The sequence below is a fragment of the Haliotis rufescens genome, unplaced genomic scaffold (assembly GCF_023055435.1).
Source record: "Haliotis rufescens isolate VD_foot unplaced genomic scaffold, xgHalRufe1.0.p SCAF_40, whole genome shotgun sequence".
NCBI classification, from domain to species: Eukaryota; Metazoa; Mollusca; class Gastropoda; order Lepetellida; family Haliotidae; genus Haliotis; species Haliotis rufescens.
Genome location: NW_025964113.1, coordinates 309100 through 331203, shown reverse-complemented (window position 1 = coordinate 331203; position 22104 = coordinate 309100). Strand labels below are relative to the sequence as shown.

At 40.6% G+C, this 22104-nt stretch overlaps 1 protein-coding gene across 2 annotated transcripts in view; it reads left to right on the top strand.

Moving 5' to 3' along the window:
- Positions 1–22104, top strand: part of LOC124140324 — a 237584-nt gene that overhangs the window by 16429 nt on the left and 199051 nt on the right. The window contains exons 6-9 of one of the 2 annotated variants that reach the window (XM_048382708.1): positions 4667–4762; positions 7205–7338; positions 7923–8133; positions 15866–16017. In XM_048382708.1, the coding sequence (XP_048238665.1) occupies positions 4667–4762; positions 7205–7338; positions 7923–8133; positions 15866–16017 (593 nt within the window). Of the gene's footprint in view, positions 1–4666; positions 4763–7204; positions 7339–7922; positions 8134–15865; positions 16018–19305; positions 19335–22104 lie in introns of those variants that run through there. The other variant, XM_048382709.1, reaches the window with a different exon arrangement.

Genomic DNA, 22104 nt, shown 5'->3' with positions numbered 1-22104 from the left:
GGAGACGATGACTATTTATTTATTTGGTGTTTTAGGGAGCTACCATTGTACTAATGGCCAATGTACAACCAGAACCTGGTCTGTGATGGAGATGATGACAATTTATTTTGTGTTTTAGGGAGCTACCATTGTACTAATGGCCAATGTATAAACCAGAACCTGGTCTGTGATGGAGAAAATCACTGTTTATGTATTTTGTTTTTGAGGGAGCTACCATTGTACTAATGGCCAATGTATATAACAGAACCTGGTCTGTGAACGAGACGATGACTATTTATTTTGTGTTTTAGGGAGCTACCATTGTACTAATGGCCAATGTATATACCAGAACCTGGTCTGTGATGGAGACGATGACTATTTATTTATTTGGTGTTTTAGGGAGCTACCATTGTACTAATTGTCAATGTATATACCAGAACCTGGTCTGTGATGGAGACGATGACTATTTATTTTGTGTTTTAGGGAGCTACCATTGTACTAATGGTCAATGTATAAACCAGAACCTGGTCTGTGATGGAGACGATGACTATTTATTTGGTGTTTTAGGGAGCTACCATTGTACTAATGGCCAATGTATAAACCTGAACCTGGTCTGTGATGGAGACGATGACTATTTATTTGGTGTTTTAGAAAGCTACCATTATACTAATGGCCAATGTATAAACCAGAACCTGGTCTGTGATGGAGACGATGACTATTTATTTATTTTGTGTTTTTAGGGAGCTACCATTGTACTAATGGCCAATGTATAAACCAGAACCTGGTCTGTGATGGAGACAATGACTATTTATTTATTTTGTGTTTTAGGGAGCTACCATTGTACTAATGGCCAATGTATAAACCAGAACCTGGTCTGTGATGGAGACGATGACTATTTATTTTGTGTTTTAGGGAGCTACCATTGTACTAATGGCCAATGTATATACCAGAACCTGGTCTGTGATGGAGACGATGACTATTTATTTATTTTGTGTTTTAGGGAGCTACCATTATACTAATGGCCAATGTACAACCAGAACCTGGTCTGTGATGGAGATGATGACTATTTATTTGGTGTTTTAGGGAGCTACCATTGTACTAATGGCCAATGTATAAACCAGAACCTGGTCTGTGATGGAGACGATCACTGTTTATGTATTTTGTTTTTTAGGGAGCTACCATTGTACTAATGGCCAATGTATATACCAGAACCTGGCCTGTGATGGAGACGATGACTATCTATTTATTTGTTGTTTTAGGGAGCTACCATTGTACTAATGGCCAATGTATATACCAGAACCTGGTCTGTGATGGAGACGATCACTGTTTATGTATTTTGTTTTTTAGGGAGCTACCATTGTACTAATGGCCAATGTATATACCAGAACCTGGTCTGTGATGGAGACGATGACTATTTATTTGGTGTTTTAGGAAGCTTCCATTGTACTAATGGCCAATGTATATACCAGAACTTGGTCTGTGATGGAGACGATAACTATTTATTTTGTGTTTTAGGGAGCTACCATTGTACTAATGGCCAATGTATATACCAGAACCTGGTCTGTGATGGAGACGATGACTATTTATTTATTTTGTGTTTTAGGGAGCTATCATTGTACTAATGGCCAATATACAACCAGAACCTGGTCTGTGATGGAGACGATGACTATTTATTTTGTGTTTTACGGAGCTACCATTGTACTAATGGCCAATGTATATACCTGAACCTGGTCTGTGATGGAGACGATGACTATTTATTTTGTGTTTTAGGGAGCTACCATTGTACTAATGGCCAATGTATATACCTGAACCTGGTCTGTGATGGAGACGATGACTATTTATTTGGTGTTTTCGGGAGCTACCATTGTACTAATGGCCAATGTATAAACCAGAACCTGGTCTGTGATGGAGACGATGACTATTTATTTATTTGGTGTTTTAGGGAGCTACCATTGTACTAATGGCCAATGTACAACCAGAACCTGGTCTGTGATGGAGATGATGACAATTTATTTTGTGTTTTAGGGAGCTACCATTGTACTAATGGCCAATGTATAAACCAGAACCTGGTCTGTGATGGAGAAAATCACTGTTTATGTATTTTGTTTTTTAGGGAGCTACCATTGTACTAATGGCCAATGTATATAACAGAACCTGGTCTGTGAACGAGACGATGACTATTTATTTTGTGTTTTAGGGAGCTACCATTGTACTAATGGCCAATGTATATACCAGAACCTGGTCTGTGATGGAGACGATGACTATTTATTTATTTGGTGTTTTAGGGAGCTACCATTGTACTAATGGTCAATGTATATACCAGAACCTGGTCTGTGATGGAGACGATGACTATTTATTTTGTGTTTTAGGGAGCTACCATTGTACTAATGGTCAATGTATAAACCAGAACCTGGTCTGTGATGGAGACGATGACTATTTATTTGGTGTTTTAGGGAGCTACCATTGTACTAATGGCCAATGTATAAACCTGAACCTGGTCTGTGATGGAGACGATGACTATTTATTTGGTGTTTTAGAAAGCTACCATTATACTAATGGCCAATGTATAAACCAGAACCTGGTCTGTGATGGAGACGATGACTATTTATTTATTTTGTGTTTTTAGGGAGCTACCATTGTACTAATGGCCAATGTATAAACCAGAACCTGGTCTGTGATGGAGACAATGACTATTTATTTATTTTGTGTTTTAGGGAGCTACCATTGTACTAATGGCCAATGTATAAACCAGAACCTGGTCTGTGATGGAGACGATGACTATTTATTTTGTGTTTTAGGGAGCTACCATTGTACTAATGGCCAATGTATAAACCAGAACCTGGTCTGTGATGGAGACGATCACTGTTTATGTATTTTGTTTTTTAGGGAGCTACCATTGTACTAATGGCCAATGTATATACCAGAACCTGGTCTGTGATGGAGACGATGACTATCTATTTATTTGTTGTTTTAGGGAGCTACCATTGTACTAATGGCCAATGTATATACCAGAACCTGGTCTGTGATTGAGACGATAACTATTTATTTTGTGTTTTAGGGAGCTACCATTGTACTAATGGCCAATGTATATACCAGAACCTGGTCTGTGATGGAGACGATGACTATTTATTTATTTTGTGTTTGAGGGAGCTATCATTGTACTAATGGCCAATATACAACCAGAACCTGGTCTGTGATGGAGACGATGACTATTTATTTTGTGTTTTAGGGAGCTACCATTGTACTAATGGCCAATGTATATACCAGAACCTGGTCTGTGATTGAGACGATAACTATTTATTTTGTGTTTTAGGGAGCTACCATTGTACTAATGGCCAATGTATATACCAGAACCTGGTCTGTGATGGAGACGATGACTATTTATTTATTTTGTGTTTGAGGGAGCTATCATTGTACTAATGGCCAATATACAACCAGAACCTGGTCTGTGATGGAGACGATGACTATTTATTTTGTGTTTTAGGGAGCTACCATTGTACTAATGGCCAATGTATATACCAGAACCTGGTCTGTGATGGAGACGATGACTATTTATTTTGTGTTTTAGGGAGCTACCATTGTACTTATGGCCAATTTATATACCTGAACCTGGTCTGTGATGGAGACGATGAATATTTATTTGGTGTTTTCGGGAGCTACCATTGTACTAATGGCCAATGTTTAAACCAGAACCTGGTCTGTGATGGAGACGATGACTATTTATTTATTTGGTGTTTTAGGGAGCTACCATTGTACTAATGGCCAATGTACAACCAGAACCTGGTCTGTGATGGAGATGATGACTATTTATTTTGTTTTTTAGGGAGCTACCATTGTACTAATGGCCAATGTATATACCAGAACCTGGTCTGTGATGGAGAAAATCACTGTTTATGTATTTTGTTTTTGAGGGAGCTACCATTGTACTAATGGCCAATGTATATAACAGAACCTGGTCTGTGAACGAGACGATGACTATTTATTTGGTGTTTTAGGGAGCTACCATTGTACTAATGGCCAATGTATATACCAGAACCTGGTCTGTGATGGAGACGATGACTATTTATTTATTTTGTGTTTTAGGGAGCTACCATTGTACTAATGGTCAATGTATATACCAGAACCTGGTCTGTGATGGAGACGATGACTATTTATTTGGTGTTTTAGGGAGCTACCATTGTACTAATGGTCAATGTATAAACCAGAACCTGGTCTGTGATGGAGACGATGACTATTTATTTGTGTTTTAGGGAGCTACCATTGTACTAATGGCCAATGTATAAACCTGAACCTGGTCTGTGATGGAGACGATGACTATTTATTTGGTGTTTTAGAAAGCTACCATTATACTAATGGCCAATGTATAAACCAGAACCTGGTCTGTAATGGAGACGATGACTATTTATTTATTTTGTGTTTTTAGGGAACTACCATTGTACTAATGGCCAATGTATAAACCAGAACCTGGTCTATGATGGAGACAATGACTATTTATTTATTTTGTGTTTTAGGGAGCTACCATTGTACTAATGGCCAATGTATAAACCAGAACCTGGTCTGTGATGGAGACGATGACTATTTATTTATTTTGTGTTTTAGGGAGCTACCATTGTACTAATGGCCAATGTATAAACCAGAACCTGGTCTGTGATGGAGACGATGACTATTTATTTATTTTGTGTTTTAGGGAGCTACCATTGTACTAATGGCCAATGTATAAACCAGAACCTGGTCTGTGATGGAGACGATGACTGTGGAGATGCCTCTGATGAAATGAACTGTGGTAAGAGCGTAATGCTTGTAAAGCCTCTTTTAAGTTTGTGTCCTGTTCGTTTTATGATTCGATCTGGTAATGATAGATCATTTATCGCGCGATATGCGAATACCGCTGCCGGCCCAACTGTCTCCCGCCGCCGGGCCACCATACGTGGCAATTGGTTGCCCAACGTAAGCTATTTTACACTTCAACAGATGAAATGTCGGGAAAGACGAGGTTCCCACTGAGAAGCAGCTAGGTCACCCCGGAAAGGTTCCCGCTGAAAAACAGGTAGCCTTTAGCGCGAGTATTAATTTGGAAGAAGGTTATTTTTTTACTAGCAGTGTAGCCCACAAGAACCCCGCCACAAAGCACCATGTCTTGTCTGATGCCAGGATCTGGGGATGTGGCACTATTGTACCATCGAGCTCTTTGACGCCGTTGGCTAGCCTGCGGTTTATATTCTTCCGCTTCCCCTCAATCTGTATTGGATCCCTGGTATCATGACACTAGCGCCTGGGCAGCATTGAGGATATGATGATCCTGGCGTCAGGAAGCTGGAGTCCACCATGTCAAGATAGAGTTAGCTGCCCTTGACCAAGCACAGGTCGTTGGAGCCCAGGTGGATGATGAGGGCTCTGGGGCTGCGCCGTGTCGCCTTGACCTGTGCATCAAGGATGGTGTCCAGCTCCTTCCACCTCATTCCCCCTCGTGCCAACCACGGCATTCTCGGTTGGTCCTGACTGGAGCACTTCAGAAACAAGTACTGCCGTGACCTGGCCATGTAGCTGGAGCCCACCATCCAAACTGTAAACGATATGAAGTGTAGTAAGAACCGTGAATAGAATATTTAAATTAGATTGGTAGCATTAAATTTGTTGGTAAGAGTACGTAAGCATTGTAGCAATCTGACTTCCACCTTCCATATTGCTGTATGAGGTGTTCAGGCACACCGTTCAAGGCTGCTGATGTGGCTGATTTGTGTAAGCCTGTGAAAAGCTTGCCCACCAGGAAATGTGTTCAATCGGTGAGCCCGCAGAATCTGCGCTGTGAAGCCAGCGCTGCAATGTAAGTCTTGACTATTTTAGTGGAGTGGTGAGTGATTGAGAAAGCGATTAGTTACAGCAAAACATGTGTGTACTCTGCGCGAATGGTGGACTATAGAGATGGAACAAAGGGATGGCGCTTGCACGGGATCTTTTGCCCTGAGCACGGTGCAGGGTGCTGACCCGGGGGTGATTCAGTTACAAGGGGTGATTAACATGATTAAGTTACGGACGTAATTAGCCAATGGTTTGGATACGCGCGATAAAGTCATCAAGTAGTTATATTCTATACTGCATATGCTCCTGTTGACAACATTCAACCAAAATATACACTAAAAACTGTCCGAAAACTCAAAACCAATAATAAAACTGCTGAAACAAAATATTTTTACATCAAAAAGTGAAGTTTGAAAACTGTTAAAGAAACACAAATAATATATAATAATCGTGTCAGTTTCTAAGAACCTTGCAGGAAAAATATACTTAGCCTACAGGAATACGTATCAAAGGGGATACTAAAATAACAATATAACAATAAGAGTTTGGGGGAAATTATACGAAACAACAAATATACTTTGTCAAAACATTAGGAGAGATTTGAACAGGTGTTCCATCGTGTCATGTACTCCAATGCACATTATTTGCAATTTAGAGTTATCTACCCTTGATCACCCCCTAAACAATTGTGTTCTTGTACTGCTATTCCCAGTCCGCTGTCGTCTGCTTGGTATAGCGAGTTGAGAAATATTCAGCTTATTTATGTTCTTCATACATGTCTTTGAGAGGAACAAATGTTACAACTTTCTAGGATGAAAACTGCATGGTAATTTATATTTTTGTGTGGTTCTTATGGCAAATATTCTGTCAGTGTGGTGACTGTCTTATAGTCGCTAAAATAGGATCTGGTAGGCTAGAAAATGAGGGTACGCAGCTCTTGACATTTTATCCATTACTAAATTTAATTCAAACATGTGAAAAACAGTTAATTATTTCTTCATAATTTTCGGATTTAAAAATGACCACAAAGTACTTGATGTTGGCTTCTGTGCATCTTCACTCTACACTTACCGTAACATTATCGATTCATATTCGTAATTTGTATTTGTAGATATGGAAAATAGATCAAGAATTCTAGCCTAGCAGTTTGATTTGTTTTGCAGAGTGTCCACTGACTTAGAAATTCGCTTGATATCTAGTGTCAGTACCTTTGTTATTTTGCCGGATATCTGAACAAATTCCAGAGACAAGAATTCTTTTCTTGAAACAATAAATGTGTGCTAACACGCCAACAGTAATATTTTTATATTCAAACTGGTTCTGTTTGTACATTATTATCTTTCGTATGTATCTTTTCCCAGTATTACCGTTGTATGAGGTGATATATGACATCATGTGTTCTCATGTAACCATCTGTCTCTTCCAGCTAGTCGATGCAAGTACTACTTTAACCAAGCTGCAGGCTCAATCAGCTCCAACAACTACCCAAGCAACTACCCAGATGCTAGGAACTGTCAGTGGGTGATCCACGTCCCGCTTGGACAGAATGTTTATCTCAGAGTATGTGGGAAATATTTGAATACATAAATCTACCAATTTATCTAGCTTGTCAACTGACATGTTTGTGCAGTAGAAAAGATGCTTCTTGTTGAATGAGCACGGAGAGTTTAACGAGAAGAACCTTAAAATGGTCTATTTCTGTAACAACCACAGATATCATGAGTGTATTATCAAACATGATTTATTAGAGGCTATTATGCAGCGAGATTCCAAGTGTTAAAGTTGGGGGGATTGTTGTCGGCACAAGTACTACTACTACTACCAGTCACAACCAAATGAATGTACCAGTGGCAAGTATTTTTACAAATTGGCACCTCTGATTCCCAAATATGCTACACCCTGTGCAAATAATGACTCCAATAGCAGTACAATGTGTGAGACCATTTCTTAACGTGGTCTGCCATGGAATGACTGAAATACTAATAGAAGTGGTATAAAACGATAGTTTAAATATCTCATTGTGATTAAGCTGTTTACTTCAAAGGCACAACCCCTAGACTCCATTTGCTCCCAATTGTTAGTTACCTCTTTACCTTCATTTCTTCTATTACTTCAGTGATATTGTGTTTGTGTCCCTGTAACAGTTCACCAACTTCTCCACGGAGATTGGGGCTGATATAGTGCAAGTGTTGGTTGGAGGACAGACTGAGACCCAGGGGCAGCTTGTGGCCACCCTGTCCGGGGATAGGCAGGCCAGTCTCCCTGACTTCACCAGCTTCAACAACTTCATCATCGTCAAATTCACCACCGACAGCAGCAGCAATGCACTTGGCTTCAGAGCTGAATTCAGTGGAAGTAAGTCTAATCTACACCACTTGCCCAAAAATAATATTTAGGTTGATTTCCTTCTATTTAATTTATCACCCCAAAAATAGCATCAGCTGTAGAAAGTTTTTCAATTCTGTGAACTAAAATCGTGCAATTTCCCAAGCGCTGGCGTCTCCTGCTCAACAGACATTGGCGACTGCCTGAGTCCCATCCACGTCTATGGCTGCGCCTGGGATTCATTTATCTCCCAACACAGCCTCCAAATGATACTCCAGGGCGACTAAGTACAAACGACATTCAGGAGCCGCTATCCCGTCCGCCATTCAGAGCTTTATTTATCAGACTCCTCTGAGGTGTCGTTTGTCCTTCGACAGCCATGCGAATTGGGATACGCACCTTGGTCTTGCCCAGATGTTAGACTGGATGGCTGACCGTCTATTAGCGGTAGTGCCTTCCTCTGGCTCGGGTGTCGACAAGACAGACAATATTTGGTCTCACCCGACTTCCATCCCACCTGACTCCATGTTGAAGGATATGCTCAGGGCGTTGGATGAGGACTTTTTTCAATTGACCCTCACACCAGCGTTTAGGCGTTTAAGTTTAGAAGGGATGATTTTTCCTGTACATGGCTCCAGGGTGGCAGAGCATACTCCCAGCTTGGAAGAGGATCTCCATAGGATGACAGGTTCGTCCAAGCCTTTCAAGATCCCTAACAACTGTTTCTCCTTCATAGAAACAGAGATCAGGCCGTCCCTTAAACCCTTGTCGGCATTAGACTCATCATCTCCCCACCTATGGATGGACCTAACCTCACCGAGACCAATACCAACAGGAAAGATCACATCCAGACAGCCTTGGATTTCCAACAGAGGCAGATTGACCATTTGCGCAATCACCATAAGGTGACCTTAACTGAGTTGACCGCCACCCACAATCAGGGGTATCTGGCCTTGTCCAACTGGGATTCGTCAGCTTTTCAGTGGCCAGATTACTGACACGCCCCCAGGGTCTCAAGTTACGAGCACTCAAGGCTCTGGGGCATGTATCCAAGAACCTTGGTCAACGTACGTAGTCAGGCAAATATCAACCAAGGCACTCATCCCTTAAGGATCAGACTACCTATCCGTCCTCCTTTCGTGGCAAAGGACAAGGCAAGGGCAGAGGCCAAGCCTTGAAGGCCAAGGCTCCCATCAATCCCACAGGGGTAATTAATAACCTTGCGACTGGCGGTTCCTCAGGTTCCAGTTCAGTGGTATCTACTACCATAGGGTGGTCCTACCATTTGGTTTTCAGTGGACCCGTTGCTTTTTACCCACCTTACAAAGCCAATAAGCCACCGATTTTTACCTGAGGAACATCTGATTCGAGTCGTACATAGACAACTGCATACTGAATCATCTAGTTGCTGTGATCCTAACCGGTTACCAGGATTTCATCAGGCGTCTACTATATCAACTGGGTTTGATGATGAACAAGGGCAAGATGGAACTGACCCCAGCCTACCGACTCCAGTTCATAGGTCTATTCCAGACGGATCTAGACCTCCTAACAATGCCAAGGGACAAATGGATCAAGATCCTACACAATCTTTACCCAGCCCATCAGCAGCCCATCACACTTCACCAATGACAAGTGCTTTTGAACTGCTCCCGTCAGAACAGGAATTGACAATCAGTTGCAATTAAGCCTACAGTTCCTGGATTATATCAGCAGTGTTCGCTTTAATGCAGAAACCTGCATTTTTCGCGCATTAAAATCATATAAACGCGCCAAAAATATTTTGCATGCATGTTTTGCACACACAGATTGTGATATACTTAATTTTGTATTAATACCATAAAATAAAAAACTATTGAAAGCTCATAGCCTGCTTACGATGTTCAGACGAAAATAAATCAAAACCTGGAAATTCCCATTGCTAAAATTAGAATGTGGCCAGATGGCGCTTTGCATCGCGTCCTTTAAATTTCCATATATGGTCTTTGGGCAACGGAATAATTAATCTCAGACACAGGACATCATTCATTACTATCGATGGAATTCCCCGGTTGGGGAGTAGAACTAAGGGAGCTGGGTATGGTGGATGTTTGTTTGTTTATGTGATTTTGATTTGGTAGATTATAGTGTTTTTAGATGCGTTTTATTAGTTCCGTTTTGATTAAGAATACGCCTAAGGCCTTGAAGTTTTCTAGTTTATTTTGTGGGTTTAGTATTAATTGCTTCTAGAGTGAGAGCCTTCTTTAGATTGAGGGTGGTTTGTAATGCGGTTCGATGTGTTAGGTAATGTGTGCAGTGGATGAGTGCGTGTTATGGGGTTTCTAGTTGTTTGCAGTGTGGGCAGTTACCTGTAGTGTGTTTTTTTAATTTTTTTAAGGTGGTTATTTAGGTTGGTGTGTCCTGTTTGGAGTTTAGTGATTACTCTGTCGATTTTTTTTGATGGATGGAGAATTTTTGGTTTGGTTAGTGGTTTGCTGAGTACTTTTTTGATTTGGCTATTTGAGTTTAGATATAGGTTATGCCATTTTTTGGTGATTTTTTGCTTGTTTACGCTTTTAATTTCTGATTTTGAGATGGGTAAGTTTAAGCTTATTTCTGGAATTTTGAGGGATAGTTTGGCTGCCTTGTCGGCGTTTTCATTACCGTATATTCCTACGTGGGCGGGTATCAACAAGAAGGTTATTTGTTTGCCTGCCTTAGTTAGGTCGTTGGAGCTCTTAAGTATTTGATTTATTAATTTAGGTCGGTTTTTGGTATTTTTGTTTTGGAGGGCTTGCAGTCCACTTAGGGAGTCGGTAAGTATTAGGATTTTTTTGTGGTTTTTGGATTCTTGATTATGGAGGGCTGAGGCCATGCCCATTAGTTCTGCCGTGAATATTGATTGGTTGTTTGGGAGTCCTGCGGGTCTGGTATATATGTTACAGGAAACAAGTATAATCAGTGATTAAGTCTAATACAGGCTGATTGTTTGGTTGTTTAGCTGGAGGATTGGGGAGGCGGATTTAATGTTTTTATGTTTGAATACTATTCCTGTTGTTTTTTCTGAGTTAAGTCAGTTCCTCTTGGTGATATCCGGGCCGAGATTGTTTTAGTAAATCTCTGAACCTGATCTTCACAGAAGTTTCTAACAGATCAACATTTCTGCAATCAATCAAATGAAGTGCCTGAGGCCTTTGTCCTGACAGTAACAACAGAAGAGTTGACAGCTTCATTGAAAGGCATTTTAGCGACACACTTTCATCAAATTCCCTCAGATAAGTGATCACTTGTCCCACAATCCCAGGTGACGTTGTATCGAGGAGGTCTCACATTAAACACACCTTTCATGAATCGTGACACTGTGGGATGTTGTCCAAATTGCACATTCTGAATCTTCACTATTGTTGACAAGGCTGACCTGGCTGTATTAATTGCTGAGTAACTTAAGCCTTGCATGTACAGCAATGCTAGAAAGTCTAGCCCCTGCCTCAAAGAGGGTGAAAAGGTATTGATATGCCATTGATTTACCGCAAAAAGACACCCACTTCTTGAGATATGACCCATATTGTTTGTGAGTGGAATTTCTCAATGACTGCAATATGATGTGAGGTGAGGTGAAATTGGGTTTAACGTCGCGTCCAAGATTATTGCACTTATATAGCGACGTGCATGCACGTGTATGTGTGTGTGTGGCTGCTTGTTCTAGTCCGGACTGATGCCGATTTATAGTGCTAGCTCACTGAGATACCATGCCGCAGTTTAACATGAATACCCCACTCAGACACAGTATACTGACTCCGAGCCGACCAGTCCTTGTTTTAGCCCCTTAATGCCGAGCGCCAGACAGGGTAACAACAAGTACAATCTTTTAATGTCTTTTTGTATGACGCGGCCCGGGATCGAACCCTGGACCTTCCGCTCTCCGGGCGGACGCTCTACCACAAGACCACGGAGGCGGTCGCAATATGATGTCCTCAACTGGTTTTGAAATGTCTTCACTTTGGAGTCCTTCCCTGATAATTTCATGGCTGTAAGGCGTAACTTCTTGTGCAGTGGATGAGTCGCTTCTGGACGATTTCTCAGTTTCAGCAGACTGGTTGACCTGGGCAGCAATCTGGGACAGTCTGTTAACAAATGTAGTAGCTTGCTGAACCAGGGTTGTGTCGTCCAAAGTGGTACTATCTGCTGCCTCCTCCTGAATCTTCCTCAGAGCTGGCCCAATCACACTAAAAGGGCAAAATATGTAGTTATAAGAATTGCCCCAAAACAAAGAGAAGGCATCAATTGCTGCTGCACCCGGGTCAGGGTGCCAAGAGACATAACACTCAAGTTGTCTGTTTAGCCTTGAAGCAAAATGGTCAATAGATGGGGTACCATATACTTCAGTCAGTCTGTGATAAACACCACAATCTAGTTGCCATTCTTTGTCATCTGACACATTTCTTGAATGCCTGTCAGCTTCACTATTACAAATCCCTGGCAAATGAGCTGCTGAAATCCATAGGTCCCTTTCTGAACACCACTGCCATATCTCTCTAGTAATATTGTTGCATATCAACTTGGTACCCCCCATGTGGTTTATGTAGGCAACTGCTGTGGTATTGTCAAGCATAAGTCTGATATGAGCACGTGTCATTTTACCACACAGTGACTTTCCTCACTAGACACTTTCCTCATTGTCTATCCACCAGTTCAAATCATGTACACGTCTATCATCCAAAGTAACATGCCCATTGCAGTTCCCTTTAGCTGCTTTCAATGCACTGTTCTTGACTATTTCCAAGTCCACTAACAAAACCTAAGTAAGTAATAGATTTTGATGGTTGAAAAACAGACTTTTGCGGGTGTATGGTAAACCCCTAGTTGTCTAAAACACTGACAGTCCAGTTCACATTGTCTCTACACATATCTTCCGTTTCCCCGACAAGCAGTGAATCATCTATATATGCAGTGTTTGTGAAACCCTGTTTTCTCAAACAGGAAAAAACTGGTTTCATGATTTTTGTGAATAGTCTATGGGGCAGAGGCTAAACCATTGGGCTAACATGTGAACTGATACAGTTGGTTTTCCCAGTAAAATCTCAGATATTGTCCATTTTGAAGTGAGATGAGTCAACCTCATTATTCAATGAGGGTTTGGGCCCTGATGAGCATCGCCCTGAAAAAGGGCCCTGGTTTCGGTGATTTCCCGTTCTTCCACGATTAGACCCCGACTGAAAGACTTTGTTCTTCACAAAACCACCTTATCTGAGTCGTTGAAAGTCATAAGGCCTAAACCTGTTTCCTGGGTTTCTATGTCCATATCCAGGTGTGTATGACCTCCTATGCATGGCTGGCTTGCCTGGTGTGTGGAGCTTGTTGCTGAGCTCTTTGCACTCTGTTATGTCTTTGATACCATTGGGGAGGTCATCCCCAAATAGGTATACTGTCGTTGGAGTATCAGCCGAACACAGACGCTTGTAAGGTCCTTGAAGATCTGGTTTAAAGTTATCTCTTCTTTTGATATTTAGATCTGTCTCTACTCCAATAAGTATTCTCAGTGAATCTTTGGTCTTATCTAACATCTTGATTGCATTAACCTGTTGTCTGTTGGCAACAGCAGTCATCAGTTCATCCATCATCTCAGTGATGGGAACAATAGCTTTAGTTATCATTCCTTGCGTGTGCTGCATCCGAATTTCACGTGCTCTCGTCAGGGGACCGGCCTCATTCCAAATAACTTCATTGACACGTGGTACCAAAAAGTTCCCAACATTCTTAGGTCGCTTGTACTTGACCATGTTCGGAGGTTTAGACAGTCCCTCATTGACAGATCTGGCCAGGTTTCCCGTGATTTCCGGACCGGCAGCGTCCTCCTCGCCAAAATACTCGACCATATCTTTCATGAGACTGTTCAAATCGGCCTCATCATCACCATTATCAACACTGGAATGCTCACTGTCTATATAATGATTTACCAAATTGTCAATCATATCCTCATCGGATGTTTCATCTTCCTCACTATGGGCGCCACCATCTTCCTGCGATACAGAAGCAATCGGTTCTTCTCAGCTCTTTCCGTCACTTTCCCCCCTGCTGCTATTTTTAGCCAAAGTAGCACAGAGTTCACGCATGGCTTGAGTCTGGGCGTTCTGGCCCTGAAGTAGTGCTTGCAGTGTAGCGTCCAGCTGCGAACCCCTCACGGAATCTGGGTCACTGCCCCCCTCTCCTTTTCTGCCACTTGGCTTCTTGGAACCTGTAATTTCTTTTACTCTCTAAGAGTTCGACTTTCCCCCAGTTGAGGTCGAAATCTCAGTGAGATTCTCAACAAAATCAAATAGGCCAATAGTCTCTCTTGCCACGCTGTCACCAGCAGTGCTACTTGGTCCCTTGACCCCTTCTGCCAGTGGCATCGCCATCTTGGCTGACCACGACAGGTAGCCATATCGGTCAAAACTTCAAAAGTAGATCTAGAGTTCTTGAAGAGACCCACTCAAGAATCGTTGTTAGCAATCAAGTCCCATCTTGGATATAGACACACTAAACATAAAGAATCTTGATGACACGAATAGAATCTGAACTCAGCAATGTTGGACAAGTCCATTTTATGCACAGGGTATTTCCTACATATTCTCACAATCCTCACGTCAATTACCAGTAACTTTTCACCCAATACTGATTGCCATATCTCTCACTCTTTGGGATGCGATCCTTCGGCCATCGTGTTTATCTGTGTCACCCAGCTACATCTATGGGGAACAACTCGCACTCCTCTCTCAAAAATAACGTCCTATTTACGTCATCAAGTTGCGAGCACATGTTCGAATCTCCAGAAATTACGTCATGGTAGAACAATGTTTTATATTTAAATAAACCATGCGTCGTTCTTGATTTTCTTTGCGATTTATATCGTAGCTATCTTATATTGCAGGATAAGTATACTAATCTAAATACATCTAAGTATATCTATATTTTACTAGATCTGTCAAATCCAGCAGTTTTGCAAAGTCATTGCGAATCAGGAAGCTTGGTGAGGTGTCTGGTTATTGGTGGTGTCACTATGTATCAATACCTCGATATGTACCAATATATATTGCCATACTGGATACTATACCTATCTCAATTCTAAATTTACCCATTTGCTTTACGGAAATTCTCCAGAGGTTATTTCTATCACTATTTTGTGTTTTACTCCCATTTCATTTAAGGCTTGATGCAATAGTGTTTATGCAATAGTTTTTGACACGTATTGTATCGTGAGGTGTAAATTCGCAATCAGTCGATTATTCATTGGTGAATTTTTGTCACAGTACTTAAATTGTCCAAAGTGTCTACTTGTTAAGCTACCCATGAAGATCATGACTAGAATAGGCTTTCGCCGTAAAAGGCGACTATGCCTGTTGTAAGAGGGGACTAGCAGCATTGGGTGGTCAGACTGGCTGACTTGATCGATGCGTGTCATCATATCTCAATTGCGTGGATCAATTCTCATGATGTCAATCACTGGATTACCTGGTCCAGACTTGATTATTTACAGACTGCCATCATACAGCTGGAATATTGCTGAGTTTGGAGTTAAACATCAAACAAACAACTTATTCAAGCCGAGTTTCCAGGTGATATAAACATGTGAAAAAAAGAAAGAAATAGTAGAGATGAATTAAAACATGTCTGGTTAATTTTCGACTTAAAATAGTCGTGTCAAGGAAACGAGAGTTGACTGTTTCACCTGTTAATTTCTTTTGTTGCTCAAATGGGGGTATCAGTTGTCCAAGGTAGCAGCGTGTGTATGTTTTTTCTTCAGGGAGTGCCAATCTTCAACCATACCAGAATCTCCGGGCGATAGATGCTCAGAAGTTCCTCAAAGCCCCAAATTACCCGTCCATGTACCTGGGAAATCAGGACTACACCTGGATCATCAACACACTGATGCAGACACAGATCATCACTCTCAATGTAAGTGCTGAGTAACTGACATTGATACAGACACAGACCATCACATTCAACATAAGTGTTGAGTTATTGACACACAGATGCAGACACAGATCATCACTCTCAATGCTAGTGTTGAGTAATTGACACACTGATGTAGACACAGATCATCACTCTCAATGTAAGTGCTGATTTACTGACACTGATACAGACACAGACCATCACATTCAACATAAGTGTTGAGTTATTGACACACTGATGCAGACACAGATCATCACTCTCAATGTAAGTGTTGAGTAATTGACAAACTGATGCAGACACAGATCATCACTCTCAGTGTAAGTGTTGAGTAATTGACACACTGATGCAGACACAGATCATCACTCTCAATGTCAGTGTTGAGTAATTGACACACTGATGCAGACACAGATCATCACTCTCAGTGTAAGTGTTGAGTAATTGACACACTGATGTAGACACAGATCATCACTCTCAATGTAAGTGCTGATTTACTGACACTGATACAGACACAGACCATCACATTCAACATAAGTGTTGAGTAATTGACACACTGATGCAGACACAGATGATCACTCTCAATGTCAGTGTTGAGTAATTGACAAACTGATGCAGACACAGATCATCACTCTCAATGTAAGTGTTGAGTAACTGACACACTGATGTAGACACAGATCATCACTCTCAATGTAAGTGTTGAGTAACTGACACACTGATGTAGACACAGATCATCACTCTCAATGTAAGTGTTGAGTAACTGACACACTGATGTAGACACAGACCATCACATTCAACATAAGTGTTGAGTAATTGACACACTGATGCAGACACAGATCATCACTCTCAATGTCAGTGTTGAGTAATTGACACACTGATGCAGACACAGATCATCACTCTCAGTGTAAATGTTGCGTAATTGACAAACTGATGCAGACACAGATCATCACTCTCAATGTAAGTGTTGAGTAACTGACACACTGATGTAGACACAGATCATCACTCTCAATGTTAGTGTTGATTAACTGACATTGATACAGACACAGACCATTACATTCAACATAAGTGTTGAGTAATTGACACACAGATGCAGATACAGATCATCACTCTCAATGTAAGTGTTGAGTAATTGACACACTGATGTAGACACAGATCATCACTCTCAATGTAAGTGCTGAGTAACTGACATTGATACAGACACAGACCATCACATTCAACATAAGTGTTGAGTTATTGACACACTGATGCAGACACAGATCATCACTCTCAGTGTAAGTGTTGAGTAATTGACACACTGATGCAGACACAGATCATCACTCTCAGTGTAAGTGTTGAGTAATTGACAAACTGATGCAGACACAGATCATCACTCTCAATGTAAGTTTTGTGTAATTGACACACTGATGCAGACACAGATCATCACTCTCAATGTAAGTGTTGAGTAATTGACACACTGATGTAGACACAGATCATCACTCTCAATGTAAGTGTTGAGTAATTGACACACTGATGTAGACAGATCATCACTCTCAGTGTAAGTGTTAAGTAATTGACACACTAATGCAGACACAGATCATCACTCTCAATGTAAGTGTTGAGTAATTGACACACTAATGCAGACAAAGATCATCACTCTCAATGTAAGTGTTGAGTCATTGACACACTGATGCAGACACAGATCATCACTCTCAATGTTAGTGTTGAGTAATTGACACACTGATGCAGACACAGATCATCACTCTCAATGTAAGTGTTGAGTCATTGACACACTGATGCACACACAGATCATCACTCTCAATGTAAGTGTTGAGTAATTGACACACTGATGCAGACACAGATCATCACTCTCAATGTTAGTGTTGAGTAATTGACACACTGATGCAGACACAGATCATCACTCTCAATGTCAGTGTTGAGTAATTGACACACTGATGCAGACACAGATCATCACTCTCAATGTTAGTGTTGAGTAATTGACACACTGATGCAGACACAGATCATGACTCTCAATGTAAGTGTTGAGTCATTGACACACTGATGCAGACACAGATCATCACTCTCAATGTAAGTGTTGAGTAATTGACACACTAATGCAGACACAGATCATCACTCTCAATGTAAGTGTTGAGTAATTGACACACTAATGCAGACACAGATCATCACTCTCAATGTAAGTGTTGAGTAATTGACACACTGATGTAGACACAGATCATCACTCTCAATGTAAGTGCTGAGTAACTGACATTGATACAGACACAGACCATCACATTCAACATAAGTGTTGAGTTATTGACACACTGATGCAGACACAGATCATCACTCTCAATGTTAGTGTTGAGTAATGACACTCTCATGTAGACACAGATCATCACTCTCAATGTAAGTGTTGAGTTATTGACACACTGATGCAGACACAGATCATCACTCTCAGTGTTAGTGTTGAGTAATGACACTCTCATGTAGACACAGATCATCACTCTCAATGTAAGTGCTGAGTAACTGACATTGATACAGACACAGACCATCACATTCAACATAAGTGTTGAGTTATTGACACACTGATGCAGATACAGATCATCACTCTCATTGTTAGTGTTGCGTAATTGACACACTAATGCAGGCAAAGATCATCACTCTCAATGTAAGTTTTGTGTAATTGACACACTCATGTAGACACAGATCATCACTCTCAATGTAAGTGTTGAGTAATTGACACACTGATGCAGACACAGATCATCGCTCTCAATGTCAGTGTTGAGTAATTGACACACTGATGCAGACACAGATCATCACTCTCAATGTAAGTGTTGAGTAATTGACACACTGATGCAGACACAGATCATCACTTTCATTGTTAGTGTTGAGTTATTGACACACTGATACAGACACAGATCATCACTCTCAATGTAAGTGTTGAGTAATTGACACACTGATGCAGACACAGATCATCACTCTCAGTGTAAGTGTTGCGTAATTGACACACTGATGCAGACAGATCATCACTCAATGTAAGTGTTGAGTAATTGACACACTGATGCAGGCACAGATCATCACTCTCAGTGTAAGTGTTGAGTAATTGACACACTGATGCAGACACAGATCATCACTCGCAATGTAAGTGCTGAGTAATTGACACACTGATGCAGACACAGATCATCACACTCAATGTTAGTGCTGTGTAATTGACACACTGATGCAGACACAGATCATCACTCTCAATGTTAGTGTTGAGTAATTGACACACTGATGCAGACACAGATCATCACTCTCAGTGTAAGTGTTGAGTAATTGACACACTGATGCAGACACAGATCATCACTCTCAATGTAAGTGTTGAGTTATTGACACTCTCATGCAGACACAGATCATCACTCTCAGTGTAAGTGTTGAGTAATTGACATACAGATGCAGACCTTAACTCTCAGACATGAGTTAAAATTGCCCCGGTAACCCACAGACTCCAGGAGACAAGGCCAGACCCGCCAAGAACCATGGAGAAAATTGCACAAGCCGTAGAAAATAACAGTTTTAGTCCACTAGTCCTTATAATGATAACATATAACAAAACCCCTAAAAAGGGCAAATGTCTTCTAGTTCTTGGGATACCTTAACTATTGGACAGTTTGACAAGGACTATAGGACTAGTGCCAATTTCTAAGGCTGAAATCGGGCATAGATCCCGCGCAATACTTCCATAAACCTCACTCGCCATCCCCCAGACACAAGGACAGCTGTCACAAGCGTGCAGTGTCTGACCCTTTTCCCCATGTTGAAGCATATTGAAAAAAACAGTTACCTTGCACTTACCTTTTGTTGAGAAAATAAGACAACATTGTAAACATATGACATTAATACAACATATACAGGGTTCCCGCTGGCTTTGGAAACTTGTCAGTCCCGGTGGACTGGCAACTCTTATATTTTAATATCATTAATACTGTATTGATTATAGCGGATGTTTTGTTCAACAACAAAGAATTTCATAAGGTACTTTATTTGCCGGTCCACAGGGACCTACAGGATATGTGATAAAACCGATAAGAGAATAAAATTTATGGGTCACCAATTCTCTAACAATTGAATGTGAAGACACTGGACAACAACAACCACGGGATTTTGATAAATGGTGCCGGAATCAAGGCAATTAGGAGAGAGGGATGCAGTGCGGTCACTAGACTGGGACTAGACTGGTTTTACGATCTGGTGACACAGCAAGCATGTTTGACAACATTATGAGATTGTTTTACATGATAAAGAGAGACACCGGGCAGGTGCAATTCTGAAGAGTATGGCTTCTTATACTCTAGTTTTGGTTCATAGTCATTTGGTACCTTCAGTACTGTTCAGAACAATTAAATCCAAAATCATCAAAAGGCACCAGTTAATCATTTGAGTGATCTATATAGCAAGTTTCAACAAACAATATTTAACCGTTGTGGAGTTCTGCTCCAGAAAAAGAGCTTGTTTCCATCATGAAAAAAACATGATAACAAAACAAAATAAAAAGTATAGAAAAAATCACAAATCATTAAAATGCAAGATTGATTTATATTGAAAGTTTCGACAAAAAATATTTGGTTTTGGTTTTGGAGTTACAGACATACTGGTCGCTATATCCCCCCCCCCGGTTTTGCAACAATGAAGAATTTATTTTTATCCGACCATGAACTATTACAGAATTTGTATTTTTAGTTAGGACAATGATTATTATTCGATAACAACAAACTTTCATCACATGATTTTGTGTTTAATGAAAAATAATTGTGAAAAACCAGGTGACAAAATGATGGACTATAATGTTCGATCAAATACAAAGGAGCCATGGTTTGAGGCAGAATTACAAGTCTCTGTTGACAGTGTTGAAGACGAATTACAAGAATTTAGAGACCCAAACAAACGCGACCGAACATGTGGTTTCTACTCACACAGACAAAATTAAGAAACTGCGAGACGAATTAAAGAACCAGGAGAAAACACAGAAAGAGTTTTGAGATTTGTTTTTATCAACTCCTTGAACTCAGCGAGTTGATGACATCTTGTTCAAAGTGGTTCACAGATTGCCAAAATCAGAATATCAATGGGATCACTGTCCGACTGCTCCCCCTAGCATCATAGCCACCTTCATACACATCCCTGACAGAGAGGAGGTTTTTCATGGCTGAAAAACGATAAAAAGGACTGGCTGTAGTATCCAAACACACATCCCCTGGGGGATGAAGAAACGTATGGCTATTCTCAGCAGTCACGCAAATACCATCCGTGAGACTGAAAGACTGGAGTAAGAGTTCTATGCAAGAGATGATCCAAGAAACCAAATATCTGGCTGTCACAAACTCCACTTGGAAGAAATAAGACTACACATTAAATAACCCAATTGTATACAGTTTGTTGCTGAATAATATTTGTTAACATCTTATGTGCACCATGACATGAATATGATTTTCTGAGAACAATCTATGGGAACCCTGCTTTATGTTGAACACTCATTATATTTCCTGCCTATTCACTCACAAATAACACTTATACATTCTTTATTTTGTTTATAAGTTTACCAACACCCTAGGTTATATAATATATATAATGTTATGCATAGTTGTACAAACAGGGTAAGTAAAAAAACCTGAAACAGTTGGACAATAATACAGCTCCCTAGTCAAATGCATGTGCAAAACCTACAGTGCCTGAGCAGATGTGTCGGGAAGGTTCAGTGTCAATGTCAAGACCAAAGACTATTGATTGAGCAGGAGTCTATATCTGCTGTAACAGTAGATATGTAACGTAATGCTTAAAAACTTAAGACATACCTGACTTGTTCGCGTTTATATATCACAAATTCATCTGTTAGCGAAGATTATTAATGAGTACGCTTCTGCTCCTCCATGTCTAGTATATGTAGAGGTCAAGGCCAGTAAGGTAATTAATTGTCAAGCGGTAGTAAACTGTTTCTGAAGAAAGTTAAAAAATGAATAATTCAGTTACACACATTAAAGAAGAAATGAATAGTCCATGACATAAGGAGGCAGTCAAGATAATTTCGGGCTCCTAAAATTGCAATGAAGTGAATATCCTGTTGATCTTAGTCAACACATCAATAAC